General features: G+C 30.5%; 1 protein-coding gene across 1 annotated transcript; it reads right to left on the reverse strand.

The window, feature by feature from the left end:
• Positions 1 to 1,413: 1,413 nt before the first annotated feature.
• On the reverse strand, positions 1,414 to 3,578 carry LOC134722893 (uncharacterized). The gene is made up of 3 exons (XM_063586527.1): positions 2,509 to 3,578; positions 1,756 to 2,319; positions 1,414 to 1,429 (listed from the first exon to the last, which is right to left on the reverse strand). The coding sequence occupies exons 1-3, from the start codon at positions 3,576 to 3,578 to the stop codon at positions 1,414 to 1,416; spliced, it is 1,650 nt and encodes a 549-aa protein (XP_063442597.1).
• Positions 3,579 to 15,721: the final 12,143 nt, after the last annotated feature.

Below are 15,721 nucleotides of genomic sequence, written 5' to 3' on the forward strand. Positions count from 1 at the left end.
TATAAAAGTAAAATAAAATATTAACAATATTAGCAATTCTAATTAAGTTTCTAGAATTTGTTTTCTTACAGTATTTAAATTATTAATCAAATTACATACTTGATTCAATATATAGTTATCTTCATTAGACATGAGCCATATAAATTGTGAATGAATGTCTAGATTCTTAAAATTTTTAAAAGTTTTAACTATATTTGATAAAATTGACTCTCTCTCATTTTCTAAAGATTTACATTTAAGTAAAAAGTGTGGTTCATCTTCCACTCCATTTTTACAAAGATTACAAATTCTATCTGTTGCCTGAAGACCTCTGTATCTACCTCTTTCTATTTCAAGATTGTGGTTACTAATTCTAAATTTTGTCATCTGAATTCTCAGATTTCTATTTCCCATAGACAAATAGGGTTCAAAACTTATATTATTTTTAAAAGTCTATATGTTCTAAGTTTATTACCAAATGACATGCTTTTCCTGTCATCATTTAAAGATGAGTACCACAACTGATTATACTTTAGTTTTAACCTGTTCAAAATGAACTTTTTTAAATTGAATTTCATATTAAAAATTTTAAATAGATCAGTGTCTAAATATTTTGATAGTGAGCTCATAAAATTATACCAACTTTTCTTATTCTGGTTAGATAAGGCCTTGGATACAGAGAGAGCTTCCGACAACAGTTTGTCTTCTGTTTTTTCTAAACGTGATAGGTATAAAAACATATTGACTATAATTTCAATAAATAATGGGTATCTCCCAAGCTCGCCGATCACTGCCATATTTGAGCTTCTTTTTCCTACACCGAGGGAAAATTTACATATTTTAGTATGAATTAATTCAATTTGTAGTTCTTTGCATATTTTTTCAAAATAACAATCTCCTTTATCTGTTAACTTTTTAGAATCAAAAGCACCCCAAATTTCACTTCCATAAGTTAGTATTGGTTTCACTGTGTGGTCAAATACATGTAATAAAGTTTTAATTTTTGGTTTATGGTTTTTAAAGATTTTATAAAATTTGAAAAGAGCTTTAAGTCCCCTTTTATATAGATCATGTTTTGCATCTGTGAAACTTCCAGAGACACTAAAATTTATCCCTAAATTGGTATACTGTCTGACTTTATCAATAGGACAGTTATTAAAATAAAAATTTGAGTGATTTAATCTCCCTGTACCGTTAAAAACCAAACTTTTAGTCTTTTTAAGGTTTACTTCCAACCCCCATTTTTTAGAATACTGGGATAACTTGTCAAGACACTTTTGTAAACCTTCTGCTGTTTCAGAGAGCAAAACTACATCATCAGCATATAATAAACAGAGTAATTTAATTGAGTCAAGTTGGACTGGGTCACAAGTATTATCAAATATCTCAGGAAGGTCATTTATAAACAATTTAAAGAGGTTGGGGCTTAAATTATCACCCTGGCGAACACCTATATTAGATGCAAAAGAGTCTGTCATGTGAGATTTATCAATTCTCACATTCAGCTCTGTCTTTTTATACATATTTTTAATAACATTATAATATAAATCACTTATACCATACTTTCTAAGTTTGTAGAATAGGCCCATATGCCACACTGTGTCAAATGCCCTTCTAAAGTCAACAAAGCAAGAGAAGAGAAGCTTATGGCCCTTCTGGGTATATTTTTCAATCAGTGTTTTCAAAACAAACATATGATCGCTTGTTCTCTTCTTTTTGCAAAAAACAATCTGTTCTTTGCAAATTATATTTCTTTTTGATAAAAAAGTTTCTAACCTTGTGTTTAATATTTTAGCAAAAAGTTTGCCCAATGAACTTCCAATAGTTATACCTCTGTAATTTGAGGGGTCATGGGTAGGACCACTTTTAAAAATTGGTACTATGAAACCTTTTGCCCATAAATTTGGGAAAGAACCAGTCACTAATATATGATTAAATACTTTTTTAAAACTATTTAATAGAAAAGACTGACTACATTTAAGCATTTCATTTAAGATCATGTCAAAGCCACTAGATTTTTTATTCTTTAATGTACATATTGCTGTTATAATTTCTTGATCATTTATCTGAAAGTCAAGTTCTGAAAATATTTTTTCCTTTTCCATTTGTTTAAAGTTATTAACAAAATTATCATTAGGTGTATTAACTTTGCTTTTATTCAAATCTTTAAAATATTCAAACCATGTATTACTTGGGATGTCAGGGCTTGAGGATTTATTGTTATCTTTAGATAATTCTTTTAGAAGATCCCAATATTTATTAGGGTTATTATCATGTAGGTTATCAAGTTCATTCATGACACTCTGTCTGAATTCCTTTAATTTATGTTTTCTTGATTTTCTATATAATTTTAATAAGGAGAAGTAAGATGTCCTAACAACTGGATCTTTGCTATATTTTTTAAGAAGCTTTTCTTTACTGTCTAATTGACGCCTTAAGCAAGTTAATGACATATCAAACCATTTAGGTTGTTTTCTTTTATTTAAATGTTTTGAGTTTTTCTTTTTAGGTTGTTTTTGTTTAAGAGACTTGTCAGCCACTTCTGTTATAATGGAATTTAGATCAGCAACCAAAATATCAACATTATCATAAGTTTTATTGTTAAAATCATTTATTTTGCTTTGTATGTTGTCTGATGATAAGGCAGTTATAAATTCTTGAGATGAAGTTTCATTCCAGATATAAGTTGATGGGGCAAACTGTAACTTATCATTTATGTTATTATTAATTCTACAATCAATCTTTAACATGACTGAAATCTGGCAGTGATCAGATAATTCTCCAAAAAATTTATGTACTTTAAAAAATGAGATATTTTCCATCAAACTCTCTGAAGATATAAAGTAATCAACAACACTACTGCCATTTGGTGTGAAGCAAGTTAACTGGCCTATAAAGTCACCTTGGACACGTCCATTTAATATTCGCAGACCAGATTGAATACAAATCTCGTTTAAATTTTTACCTCGTGTGGTCAACACTTCATCCATACTATATCGTACTAGCAGATTTTGATCAGGAGAAAAATTTTCAAAACCAGGTATTTTATCTAATAATTGATCATCATTTATAAAGTCTAAAACCTGAGAACCAGTTCTTGCATTTAAATCCCCCGCTATGAGAATTTTACCAGAATCTGAAAATTTTGAAATATCCTTTTCTATAAGTTCAAAAATATCTTCATCTAAGGATTTTGTATATGAAGAGTTGTCTGGAGGATTATAAACATAACATAGATATATATCATCTTTCATTCCAAAAAAATCTCTGCACAATTGCAGCCATATATAATCATTATTTTCATGTTCTAAAAATTTAACACCGGGTCGCAATTCTGATTTTACAAAAACTGAAATTCCCCCTGAACGTTTATATGTACCTTTAGATTTAGGTCTGATCAGATGAACTGGTTTAAAACCATCAAGTGATAGTGATTCTTCTAAAGAACAGTGCGTTTCTATGAGGCAAACAATATCTTTATTACAAATTTCATTTATAAATCTGGGATCACTGTATTTGTCGAAACCTTTGTTTTTGTGTCCATTTATATTCCAACAACCAATATGTAGTTGGGATTTCTTTGTTATTCCTAAACACATTTCTAGCAAAATATATATAAAATAAACCAAATAGAACAGAACCCATGACAAATATTCAATAATTTCATCACTTGCAGTTGACATGTACATGTAGTAAAATATTATATTATTAGTATTAAACTAAGGAAAGTTTATGGTATAAGGGAAGATAATCTGATAGAAAGAAAATATCTCACTATTCTCTCTATATTCAATAAGAAAAATGTGTTTTTTTGTTGTTTTTTTTTTTAGTCATTACAATCACTTGGTCCTTATTTTCATGACCAAAATCTCAATGAATGATTAAAACAATTCTATCTATGATTAATTGACCCTAGATATCAAAATTATAGATCTACAAATTATATTTATAGTTACTAATTTAGAACTGACATTCTTGAAAATAAAAATAAAAATGCAAGCTACTTTATAATAGATACATTATTCAAATTCGAATATTTTATTATATCTAAAAGTATAATATACGTACATGTTTCATTAAAAGTAAGTCTTTAGTGATTTCATCTAATTGCAAGTTTTTTAACCTAAAATGTTCTTACAACTGATTACATCATCAGTTCTTTTTCTATCTTAATATATATAATACACAACACACCACAATACTATGAAATCATGTTACATACAATACATGATACAACTATATGTATTGATATTTTTTTAGTCAAAACAATAGTTCGAAAAAAAGGAACTAAATTTAATATGACCTTTTGAAACTATTCATTTGAGGGGGATACATCATTTGGTTAACATTATAATCATTAAAACCATGTCCCCATGGATACATGAAAAAAGGGGGGATAGATGAGTGATCATTTACTCTCTGACTTTGATATGAACTTTGTGTATGGCCATTTTCTCTTTGATATGGCTTATTTCTTTGGTTAGACTTAGAGAAAGACTGTTCATGCCTGTTTTGATTTTGAACTCTTTCAGGTTGAGACCTCTGCTGTCTTAGTTTTGGGGTTGCAATACCAATGACACTCCTGATGTGATGCTTAATATTTGTTACAAATACACTGACACCTTGGTTTGATAAATGCAAACCATCTGATCCATAAAACTTTCTAATTGGTACATTACCATGACATAGATTAGAGTTAATACAGATTGTAACATTATCATCTTTCAGAAATTTGTATTGTAATGAGATTTTACACTCTTCAATTTTCTTGTTTAATACATTATCTTGTACAGTTAAAAAAGGTAAAGATAACACAATTTTTGCAAATAAACAATGCCTAAGTAGAGCATTAATTAATTCTTCTGTTTTTTGTACACAATCTTCAACTGTATTGTCACGAATGTCATTTGTGAATACATGTAGCACGATGCACTCATAATCATTGTCTAACTCCTCAATTTTGTCCACCATTTCATCACAAGAATATTGAATGTACTTGTGAACTAAGCAGGTATGCAAAAAGTTGTCTGTTCTAATACGTTTTACATGAGAGTTACCAATAATCAGAGCTTTTGTAGATTTCTTGTCTGAGGGAGGGGTTTCCTTATCTCCATTTTCATCATGATCAGTAGCTGGTTTATCTTGTTCAGAGAGTTGAGAGTCATTTTGTGATCTTTCATTTTGGGATTTCTGTAGTTGAGAAGAAATCTGGCTTATGTTCTTCGTAATATTAGAGTTTGTCTTGACACTCTTATCAATTGATTTGAAAGTTTCTTCTAAGTTTTTATTAATGTTTTCCAGTTCTGAACTCATTGTTTCTAGTTGAGACGCTAACATTTCAAAGACTGGAGCTTGAATTTTACTTTCAAGGGATGTAATTTTGTCTTGTAATGGTTGCAACTGGTTAATTGTAAATTTGTCTTTTTTAATTTGCTCAGCTATCTTTGTAACTTGTTCTGTTGTACTTCTTGTTGAAATTAAATCTTTATTTTCATGCATAACTTGTGCAAGATCCTCTATCTTCTTTTCAACGCCTTCTATGCTTTTTGAGTTGGATTTTAAAGTTTGAAGTTCATGTTGTAGATTATTTATTTTTTCATCTTGATTTGTGTGGTTGAGTGATGTTATTGCCTGAACTACACTATTTTCAATTCTAGAAACTATTTCAAGAGTCTTGATGCTCATGATCGGATTATCTGTTGACTCTACAGATTCTTTATTTGCCCATTTTTCATAAAAAGTGGGTGTTACATTAGAACATGTCTCACAAGTGTATCTTCTGGAGGTATGAACTAGCAAATAAAGTTGATAGATTGGGAGCTTAGTGCAGGCATAATGTGTCCATCCCTGGCACCTATTGCACTGCATCATATGTTCACTGGTTTCAAGTTTACAGGATTGAGTACATGTAGTTTTGCTTGGTGTAACTTTCTGTTTGCTTTCAACCTTTGGATCGTTATTATTGTTGAGCTCTTGTTGTGTCTCATCAGTTTTTGATTGGACATTTTTGTCTGTTGTATCAATTTGTTCATTTAATGATGCGACTAGTTTAACTGTTGTTTCATTTTCATCAAAGAAGGTGGGATCACTATTTGTGTATACTTCATTTTCCTCTTCAAGGATAGATAGGTCAAGATGTTCCGTTGAACATAATTTATTATTGCAATTGTGGCCATAATCTTTAGGAGATTTTGTTGTAGGGGTTTCATCGTAGACTGGTATTGAATTGCATGTTTTGTAAGTTCCGTCGTCCATCAGAAAGACAATGGCTTGATCAATATTGTGGAAACCTTTAAATACCGCGTGGTGAAATTTATGGACGCTTGCTTCGCACTTGTTCCACAATGTGAAGATACCAGTGTTTGTTCCTTTAGCAACACTGTAAAAGTTTTTTTTTGACATTTTGGTGTGTTTATATACTTATTTGTCACAGGGTTCTGCTTATTTAGCTCATTTATTTTTGGAGCTGAAAAAATTCCGCCATTTACAACCGGAAGCGGAAGTGAGATATGATCGAGACATGATCAGATGGTGATGTACTAATATCTGCTTCTCCATGTTCTCATGATATAAAAAAGTAAAATCACAAAAATACTGAACTTAGAGGAAAATCAATTCGGAAAGACCATAATCACATGGCAAAATCAAATAACAAAACGCATCAAAAACGAATGGACAAGAACTGTCATATCCCTGACTCGGTACAGGCATTTTCAAATGAAGAAACGTAAAGGGAATCTCAATCTAAGTGGTTTGCTAAAAGATGACTGAATTGGCACATATAAAATTCATGGTGTTATACACAGTGACACCATTGTTCATATATTTGACCATGTCAATCAAGATGCTATAATATCTAATGCAATTTTTGAAAGATTCTGTTTTGAAACTAAAAGAGAAAAACCTAAATTTAACAAGAGAATATATATCTTTATTGCAAAATTACACCCATGAGGGTCAAGCAATACAATGAAACAATAATTTTATACTATACAATGCAATACAATGATATAAGATCGGATAATGCTGGTTGTTCCCATAGTGTAGAGGCCATTTTGGTATTCCTCTTTTAAATCGAGTAAGTACTATGAAGGTTGTGCAAGAAGATTTTGCTGACCTACTAGGCCGCGGAAAAAGTATATGCGATCAAAGAGTTGAACATATTAAAAGGTCAATCAGAATATATATGAAAGAAGGGATTAATTTGACTGTCTGAAATGAATTGTGAATGCTATCATCATATCTAAAATTAAGAACGTTCTGCTCCAAGTTGCTACAGCAACCCGACCATGTGAAATCGTTGTGAAAAAATTAGTCAAAGTTAAAAAAAAATTAAACAATTTTCAATGTCAGGATGTTCATGTTTTAGCTTTCAAGCAATACCAGATTGGAAAAGGAGTAAAGATTGTCAATGCATCTTTTCATGTCTATGGTGTATACTCATCTAACAAATTTCTCAAATCAAACTCTACATATGACGTTGTAAACGACCAAAAACCAAAAGCTGCAATCGAAAATATAAATCCTTCTGTAGCGGACAGAATGTGCAACTACAATGATACGAATTGCAGACTATAACAGTTGTATCACTTTCATCTTTAAATGACCGGAACCATGTCGCTTTCATGAAGTACGAAGTTTGTTTGATAACAAATGAGACAATTCTCCACCAGAAACCAAATGACGTAGACGTTTTATTCTATGTCACTGATCTGTCTTAACCTGTTTATAAGAATAATTAGGTTATCAGGAGGTTAAATGGAGGATTAAACCTGGTTAATAGCGCTAAACCTCTCACTTTGATAACAGTCTAAGCAAATTCCGTTATATTGACAATGATGCGTGAACTAAACAGACATAATTCAGTGGTTGTCGTTTGTTTAAGTGTTACACATTTGTTTTTCGTTCATTTTTTTTTACATAAATAAGGCCATTAGTTTTTCTCGTTTGAATTGTTTTACATTGTGTTATCGGGGCCTTTTATAGCTGACTTTGCGGTTTGGGCGTTGTTGAGGCCGTACGGTGACCCATAGTTGATAATGTCTGTGTCATTTAGACTTAAGTGGATAGTTGTCTCATTGGCAATCATACCACATCTTCTTTTTTATATAATAAATAAAATAAGTCCAAATATTGGTACAGAAGTCATCATCGTTTAACAATTTTAAAAGGATCAATTTAACTGAACACAAAAACATCTATCGACATACACATTCATTGATTCGTGTGGCTGACGTCAGAAAATTTTACACGTCACATAATTTTAAAATGTCACATGGGCAATGTTAGCATACAGAGTTCAAAAATCAAAAGTATGCAAGAATTAATTTAAGAAATAGACGGAGATTTTAAATATCCCATAAGTTAGAAACATTTTATACATGTTAAAAAAAAACATAAAAAGTTTATTCCACCAACGATTAATTTTGAGGTTTGTGGTTCAACATATTTTGTAATTCATAATTGAAATATATCGTGACGTATAATAGAACAATATCATACTGACGGGATCTTTAAAAGTACAGAGTCACGTTATAAGAACCAAAGAAACACAAAAAGTCGTTTTATTAAACACACCAGCAAATAATGAAAGACAACACAAACACACAGACGGGATGTCTAAGTACCGAGCCACGTTACATAGACATCACAGAAAACAATCCAGCGGTACATTCTACTCAACCAGCTTCAACTCAACAGTAACCACATTCATCAGATCAAGAAATATTGTCACCTCCTCGTTAGAGCCTTCTACTGAACAAGCTTCAACAAAAAAATAAACAAGTTCATCACTTCAAGCAGTCAACTGCAAGATATATAAGAATCATGTTTCACAGGTGATTCATATGGTTCTTCAGACATTTTATCTAACTACAATATAACAATATTTAACATATTATTTGCATGCCCAGAATCGACACGTCTTCTACAGAGAATAATGAGGGACAGCTATAATACGAACTCCTTACTCCTATAACAAAAAAGTAATGTCATGTCTCTATAAGCATTCAATTTGGCTTTTATTTATCATTAAAACTGGAATATGAGACCAAAGGAGATCATAAATGCCCTGCTAAGTCTTTTCTGATTTCATGATGAATGAATTTTAAAATCTTGAGTCAAACCCACACTTTACACAAAATACCACGCTTCACTTCTTTATGAAAATTTGACACTCTGAAATTGATATGTTATAAACCAACTCTCAACATTAATTAGAACTTAGGATAAACTTTTGACCGGATGCATGATTGACAGAGAAATGAATGCTAACATAAAAGAATGTGTCTGAGGGCAAACAAGATGTCCCTCTTTTTATTTCTGCATACAACATTTTAAAGTGATGCTACCAAAATTTTAAATCAGTCTGTGTTTTGAGGTTATAAACATTGTGTTCAGTTCAGGAAAAACTAAGTTAGAGAACGGAAACGAAAAATTCATCATCTTTTTTTTATGTGTAAAGGGGCATAACAATTATCAATTACCGTACAGCGCTCGTTGCCTTTCCGTATACTTAGTATACTACAATATAATGGCCTCTGTCGGACGTTGTTTTTACATGTAAGCACTGCCTTTCTATGCAAAGTAATGCAATACTTTCCAAGTCTTATGATCAGCTTCGAAACTGTTAAATAAAGATATAGTTATTTATAAAAGTATTTTATCAATCAAAAATTATAAAAAAGATTCATTGTAAAAAAAGTTGTATATGTGCTTTGAGAGTAAGGCACTTTGTCGTCTGCAATCATCCATGAAAATGTAAACAAAAAATAAAAGTATCATTTAATTCTGTTCTGTCTGTAAAGGAGTAAAATCATGGAGATATATAAACATATCTGGAGACGAGGAAGTGTTTCATAAAAAATTCTGTTCCCTATTTTGTGTAAATCAAGTCCAAGAAAATGTAGTCCTCTGATACAATTGCAGATCATTTATGACAAAGGTCAACTTTTGTGGCAAATCGCAGGTACAAATGAAGTGATGTACGCGAGAAAAAATACAGGGAAAATTATCAGACACCTTCAAAATCCAAAAATAAATTGCAACACTAAATAGCATCCTCAGGTCGTAATTGTGGCATAATAATAACTCTTAAAAGTTAACAATAACAGTAACAAAGGTACAAAACTCAAAAGTGAAAAACATAAAAATAGACAAGACACAAAACAAAATGATATACATCATTAGTAAAATGAAATTATATCATGTTTTGGGACATATACCTTAAATAATGTAGTGGGCATTAACTGAACTTTGGAAATATCATTTTAAGGTTACGTTGTGAATTATAAGGTTGGGGACAACCACTATATCAGGAACTACAGTCTGTCCGAAATAGAAATTTGACATTACTATATGACGTGTCACGGTACTTTTCTATCCCAAATTTCGTGTATTTGGTTTTGATGTTATATTTGTTATTCTCATCGGATTTTGTCTAATGCTTAGTCCGTTTCTGTGTGTGTTTATGTTGTGCCATTGTTCTTCTGTTATATTTAACATGTTTCCCGCAGTCTCAGTTTGTTACCCAGATTTAGTTTTTTGTCCATGAATTTACGAGTTTAGAACAGCGGTATACTACTGATGCCTTTATATACTATATTTGCAACCAACATATATCTTAAAAGTTCTGTCTGACTTTTTCGTCGGTCTTTTTGTCGGTCAGACGGAGTTACGTTGGAATGATCAAATTAGTAACAATCCCTCGTTAGAGTTATTATTTGATAGTGCTATAAAACTTTCTTCAAATGACTCTTTTCACTTAAAAAGAAAGAACAAATTTAACTGTTTCTAAAGAACTACATAATATATGTCTATATATTTGTCATATACCGTGTGCACTTGCGCGAATGTGTTCGTCTTTGATCATATCTCACTTAAGGTAGTACCTAACACCTTCATTAAAACTAATTTGGCTCGTGTAATTTTCATGACATTTTGACAAAGTATTTACTTTGACCCTTTGACAAAAATATGAAATTTTCAAAAAAATTGACCAACCATTTTATCAGAAAAATTACACTGGTTAAGGGGGCTCGCGGGTCTAAATCAAAATGCATCATACATTTAGTAGTCATGTAAATTTAAAAAAAAAAGGAGTTATTTCTTTTGATAAGTGCAATAATCTACATATACATCATTACCTGTGTATTTGTCATTTATAGTGATCATGAGTATTGTTAACGTTTCTTAAATTGTTGAAAATGCTTGATTAACAATTGTCAATAATTGAATTGATTTTCAATTTGTATGCAGATAGTGCACATCTTTTAATTGCACCACAGCAACTCAAACCTTTAGATTTGCCTTTAATACATGTACTAGTACATGTACCTTAATTATATCTTGCTTGGGTCTGGAACATAAGAGAAATACATGTGCATTATAAGAATGGTGTTGTATTGTAAGATATGAAAAAAAAACAGTATTAGTTACTAAAATTCTGGTTTGCTTTACAGAAACACTATGGAAACAAACCAGGATAAAATAATCTTCCCAGATGAAGATTCTTATTTTCCCCAGGATAATGAATTGGAAGATGGTATTTTTTTCCCTGATGAAAAATTTTCATCAAATAAAGATTGTTATGGTATCATATTCTAAACTCAAGCAGTAATAGTGAAGGTGCTATTTGTTTTTATCAAATTCGTTTTCAAAATTTGTAATATGCCATGTGATCACATGCTTTAAAAACAAATCAAGTGCATCAGTCAAAAGATATTGGTGCTCTAAGATAACACTTAATGTTTATGGTTTTTTACAATTGTCTTATTTTAAGTAATGTAACGTCACGCACGCTGCTCCTACAACCCCTATAATTTAAAACAGAATCTTCGAAATTTCCTCCGCAAAACAAAATAAACAAAAAAATGTTAATAAACACTAACCACTATAAAAACTAATTCAGTATATGTTTCCCTTTATGTTCTTATATGTCTTGGTCATATGCTTAGTAATATATAGTATATTTGAGGATTAAAACAACAAAGCTATATGAAAAAAACGGATGTCCAACGTTACATTTTTGAACAACTGTTTTATTTCTTATGTAAAGTGATCCTATTTATTATTCTCTGATCTTCCCGAAACTTGGCAGAAGCAACGAAATGTGTCAGTTCTTTGTTAGATTAAAGCCGTTCTTTTGTCGAATTTCGTTTGACTCGGTAGCTACATATTAAGCTGGAATCAGAAAAATGTCCAATGACGTTTTTCGTTGACTTCACGACTAAAAGGTAGTTTTAAAAGTAGACATAGCTAAAAATGTCTGAAAAATATGAGATAATTATAACATCTACCGAAAGAACAAACATTTGCCTCATTTTTCGTGAGTTCAAAAATTGTAGATTCCATAAAACCATCTCTACACAGTCGTTTTTCAAGCGGTAGCCATTTTGTCCAAGTTGATATTCCATTTGTCCAAGCAATTATTGCGGGTTTTTTACTTGATATTTCAGTAAGTAATTTATAATTTACCAAAACAAAAGTTAGATACACGAAAAGAACATAAAGTCTAGATTCTTTTTTTATTAACTGCATGTTTGAGTCTTATAGGAATAAAATGCTACGAAACATTACAAAACGGTAGCCATTTTGTCCAAACGTCGAAAAATCCAAACAAACGGGTTTTTTTCGACGTTACATGTTCAAAATTTGTTCCATTGTATATTCCTGATACTTAAAACGAATCGCGTGGTTAAACTTAAAAAAAAAAATGCTGGTTGCCGAAAAAAAAAAACACGGTGCATGTTGTGCATAAAACGGAGGTAACTGAAAGACTTATCGGAAACAGGGACAAAACCAGTTTCATTGAATTAACACAGACCCGGATGATTCAGGAGAAGATTAGTACATTTTAAAATCAAGCAACTTCAAATAACTGGGAAAATATTTTTAAAAGATCGGGTTATAATAATTTTATTTAATGGTTGTATTTCGACAAGTTCTGTGTCAAGCAAATTTTTAATATAATTCAATTCAAATTAATCAAGGGTAAATATGTTTTTATTTACATGCAGAGTGTCGGATATATTTGTATTAGGGTTGAATCACGATATCAAAAATTTACAATGACAGATGATTTGCACCACGCAATTTTAGGAGCCTGCGATTAATTTTTTTGTTATAATTCATTTATTGAAAACCGTATACTAATTCTGTCCCATTTTTCCTTCCTGTAAGTTCATTGCGATAGTACAGCATTTTAAGATGAATTAAGGATAAACATTATTTAATCGATTTCTACAACTTGAGATAAATAAATTCATGGTAAATAGACATCACAAAATTAAAAGAGACAGATTTAGAATCAACCAACTACATAAAAAAAAAGCAAATGAACTTTCAAACTGAATAAATGTACGTCAAAAGTTTCAGAAAACTCTCTTTGGCGTCGTAGTGGTGTAATGTCGTGTTGTAGGAACATCGTGCTCAACGTTTGTATATTAATCGGATTCTGTAATTTATATAAGCAGAACAATCTTTTTATCATGACATGGGTTACATGTTCCTTCATGTATGGCCATGCATGTAGACAATTAACGGGCTGTGTATCTACAATGTATGTTGGTTAATTATGACCTTACATGTATGTATATAAAAAAAAATATATATCATATTGTAATGGATGGTTGCAGTTTGATAATTAAAAATAGATTTACCTATGTATTTCAGATGAGAACAATGTTTGCTGCTCCAATATGTGTTCTTTGAAATTGTCAAAGTAAGTTTATACAAACAATTCTTAGCTATGAAGATATATGATAATTTTCTTATTTTAAAGAAAAAAGATTGAAATTTATATATCAAGATTTTTGAATTACTTAAATATTCTTATAGGAAAGTACTGAAGATGTAATAAGAATTGATTATGCATGTTATTTGATATTTCAATTGTTAACTCAGGCGGGATTATTATTTTTTAAACTTTGTATGGTGATAAGATATATCAAAATTTGCATAATTATCTTAATTTGAATTGTTCAATGTATATCAATTTAAGAAAGTACTGACTTGAATTTGCATAATATTTGAAATTCCAATTTATAATTTAGGCATGATATCAGAACTGCAAAAGGGAGTTACCCAGCAGACAGTGTGTCACACGCTAATTGGATAGTCCAGTATCTGAATATGCATTCTACCGTTCTAATGAAGTTTCAGAAGGCAAAGTGGTGATGAAATTCAAGAATAGCTTTTTTATATGTGGAAAAGTAGTATGTGAAAAAAACTGGAGGTAAACTACATTTACTGCTAAAGTTTTAATATTAGTTCATATTTTAATAAAATAATTATTATTTACAAAGAAATTTCTTTTTCAAAAAATGTTTTTTTTTTTAGGTAATTAAATGAAATTGTAATTAATGCAACATTCATTGTTATAGTTTCCGGACAATAACTTTTGTTTATGTGAATTGATCTCAAAGAAATTTCAACCTTGTTTGAAACCACAAAAAAGAAGGTTGGAATTAATTTTTGAGGTCATGGTCCCAACAGATTAGAAACAAGGGGCCGAAAAGTGGTCAACATAAGTATTTTCACCTGGCCTATCTATTATAGATAGAGACAAACTGTAAACAGCAATAATGTTCAGCAAAGTTTGATCTAATAATAAGTCAACATGACTACAAGTTGACCCCTTAAGAAGTTATTGCCCTTTATAGTAATTTTTTAACAATTTTCATTAATTTGGTAACTTTTGGTAAATTTTTCCAAAATACTTTCCTCTGTATCTAAAAGGCCAAGTTTATATCGATAGAGAAAATAGTAAGTATCAAAAATGTTTAGTAAAAGTAAGATCTAAAAACACATCACCATCACCAAAACCCTATTTTGTCATAAATCCATTTTTGTCCTTTGTTGAATATGAACATAGACCATGGTGAGCGGCACAGGCTCTTTGGAGCCTCTAGTTTTAGTTTCTGGACAGTAACTTGTGTTACAGTTAAAGGATCCTTTCTGAAATTGTAGCACAAGGTTTTTAATTATACCAGAAAAGGAAGGTTGGGATTGATTTTGGGGGTTATGGCCCAAACTGTGTATGAATTAGGGACAACATTGAGTACTATTATATATGTATTATAAACAGTATTTATAAACATTTATTTTTTTTCTCAGAGAAATATATGGTTTTTCCGATTATCGATTTAAAAAGTAAAGACAGATGTGTATAAGTGGACAAACTCATGTAATCCATGGTAACAGTAGTACTTTTAAATTACAACCAAATTTTTCAGGTAAGATTTGATGAAAATAAAAATTCAAGAAGGGATAAAAAATAAACTGGCTTAGGCAGAGATCCTTTGTTTAAGAAAAAAGAACTATTTGGCCCTGTTTGTTGTAAAAAATAAATATCTGGCCATCAATTGGATTTGAAACCAAGTTCCTGAGCAGTTTTGTTAATTATTAAAAATATAAATATTTTTCCAAAATTGAATATTTAGGAGGAAAATCTACAGCCATATCTATTAAAAATCAAAACAAATTGCTATATAAAAATTGCATTTGAGTTATTCATTTTTATTAATGTTAAATATTTTTTTAAATTACAGAATGTCTGGAATGGTTACTTAATTATGTCTCCTCCATTGGGATACATTTGCCAAACGAAAACAAGATAGAATTGCCTGCAGGTAAAGACTTTCTTTAATTGATTTTAGGATAAAAAAAAAAATTTATATGTTTTAATTTGGAGTAACTGGATACTATCTGACAAGCTTCTGTCCAAATTTGATACAAATCCATG

Source organism: Mytilus trossulus, chromosome 6, assembly GCF_036588685.1.
Source record: "Mytilus trossulus isolate FHL-02 chromosome 6, PNRI_Mtr1.1.1.hap1, whole genome shotgun sequence".
Classification (NCBI taxonomy): Eukaryota; Metazoa; Mollusca; class Bivalvia; order Mytilida; family Mytilidae; genus Mytilus; species Mytilus trossulus.

Coding starts and splice junctions, on each gene's coding strand:
- LOC134722893 (XM_063586527.1), bottom strand. CDS start 3,578: ATGTGTTTAGGAATAACAAAGAAATCCCAACTACATATTGGTTGTTGG. Junction 2,320..2,508: donor ATAACAGAAGTGGCTGACAA/GTCTCTTAAACA, acceptor AAAATTATATAG/AAAATCAAGAAAACATAAAT.